The 1,789-nt window shown below is 37.5% G+C and overlaps 1 protein-coding gene across 1 annotated transcript; it reads right to left on the reverse strand.

The window, feature by feature from the left end:
- Positions 1–459: 459 nt before the first annotated feature.
- LOC148760348 (uncharacterized) lies at positions 460–1,435 on the reverse strand. Its single transcript, XM_088810471.1, has 3 exons — positions 1,139–1,435; positions 929–997; positions 460–672 (listed from the first exon to the last, which is right to left on the reverse strand). Exons 1-3 carry the CDS (start codon positions 1,433–1,435, stop codon positions 460–462), a joined length of 579 nt encoding a protein of 192 aa, XP_088666597.1.
- Positions 1,436–1,789: the final 354 nt, after the last annotated feature.

Consider the following 1,789-nt stretch of genomic DNA (forward strand, 5'->3'; position numbering starts at 1 on the left):
TTCCATCATATGACTTTGCCACAATACTTTCATTAAGGCAACATCTTTGGAGCGAAGCTATTTCACTTGCTAATCTAATATGGCTACTGGTTTCTCGTCGTAAATTAGTCCATCTTGCAATTGGACTTCGTCATAATGAATCACATGCGAAGGATCAAGGACATATTTCCTAAGAATGGACACATGAAATATTGGGTGTACATCGAACATACTCAACAGTAGTACCAACTGGTAAGCCACTGTGCTTACGTGTTCTAAAATCTCAAAAGCCTCGATGTATCTAGGGCTTAATTTTCTTTTCTTGCCAAATCTTTTAAGTCCTTTGGGTGGTGAAATCTTTAAAAACACATGGTCTTCTACTTCAAATTTCGGGGGCTTCTTTCTATTATCAGTGTATGATTTCTATCTACTTTAAGCTGTTTGCATCCTCTCTTTTATTATATAGATACCTCGCTTCGCTTATTGGACCATATTTGGCCCTAGAAATTTTCTTTCCCCAACTTCAAGCCATCCAATGGGCGATTTGCATCTTTGCTTATACAATGGCTCAAATGGTGCCATTCCGATAATGGCTTGATAGCTATTATTGTAAGCAAATTCAACCAAAGGCAAATAGAGATTCCATGCACCCCCAAAATCTAGCACAATGGCTCTTAACATGTCTTGGAGCATCTGTATCATTTGCTCAAATTGACTATCAGTCTACGAATGGTATGCTTTGCTAAAATCAAGCCTAGTGCCCAAGGCACTTTGCAATTTCTTCCAAAACTAGATGGTAAACCGTGGTCATCTGTTAGACATTATAGTCACTAGCACACCATGTAATCTAATAATTTTATCAACGTAAATACGGGCATACCTTGCTACTCCGTATGTAGTCTTAACAGGGCAAAAAATGGCCTACCTTCGTTAATCAATTGAATATTACCAATATAGCATCATAGCCTCCTCTAGCTCGAGGCAAACCCGTCACAATATCCATCATTACATGTTCCCACTTCCACTCAGGAATCGGTAATAGTTGTAACAATCAAAAAGGCTTTTAATATTCAGCCTTTAGTTGCTGACATGTTAAACATTTGGAGACATATTCTGCTATGTCTCTTTTCATTCTTAGCCAGCAATAAGTAGACTTTACATCATGGTACATTTTCGTGGCTCTAGGATAAACAACATAAGCCGCAACATGTGCCTCTTTCAATATGTCATTTCTTAAACCATTAACATCTAGCACATAAACTCGTGATCGATACCTCATTAAGCCATCTATGCTATAAAAGAAATCTTGAGCTCTATCTTCAGTAATGTCTCTAAAGATCTTCATCATAAATTCATCCCAATCTTGGGCATCTTTAATTCGACTTAAAATCATCAGTTGAACCTTGAAATGTGATATCAAGAGGTCCAAACCATTATCCACAAATTGAACTCCCATGTTGCCTAGATCATAAAGACTTTGTACAATTTATCGTATCTCCGTAATCACATGCACCAAACTCCCCATCAACTTATCGCTTAGGGCATCTACCATAGCATTTACCTTGCCTGGATGGTAGAGGATGGTACAATCATAGTCTTTTAACAATTCTAGCCACCTACACTACCTCAAATTTAACTTTCTCTGCTAAAATATATACTTCAAACTTTTGTGGTCAGTATACATTTCACAAGTTTCTCTAGAGAGATAGTGTCATCATATTTTTAGGGCGAAAACAATTGCAGTCATCTTTAGGTCATGCATAGGGTAGCTGTGTTCATACTTCTTTAGCTGAAGGGATGCATATGCTAT

The sequence above is a fragment of the Theobroma cacao genome, chromosome 10, assembly GCF_053813885.1.
Source record: "Theobroma cacao isolate CCN51 chromosome 10, ASM5381388v1, whole genome shotgun sequence".
Classification (NCBI taxonomy): Eukaryota; Viridiplantae; Streptophyta; class Magnoliopsida; order Malvales; family Malvaceae; genus Theobroma; species Theobroma cacao.

Coding starts and splice junctions, on each gene's coding strand:
- LOC148760348 (XM_088810471.1), bottom strand. CDS start 1,435: ATGGGAGTTCAATTTGTGGATAATGGTTTGGACCTCTTGATATCACAT. Junction 998..1,138: donor CCACGAAAATGTACCATGAT/GTAAAGTCTACT, acceptor CCTGAGTGGAAG/TGGGAACATGTAATGATGGA. Junction 673..928: donor GAGGCTATGATGCTATATTG/GTAATATTCAAT, acceptor CAAATGATACAG/ATGCTCCAAGACATGTTAAG.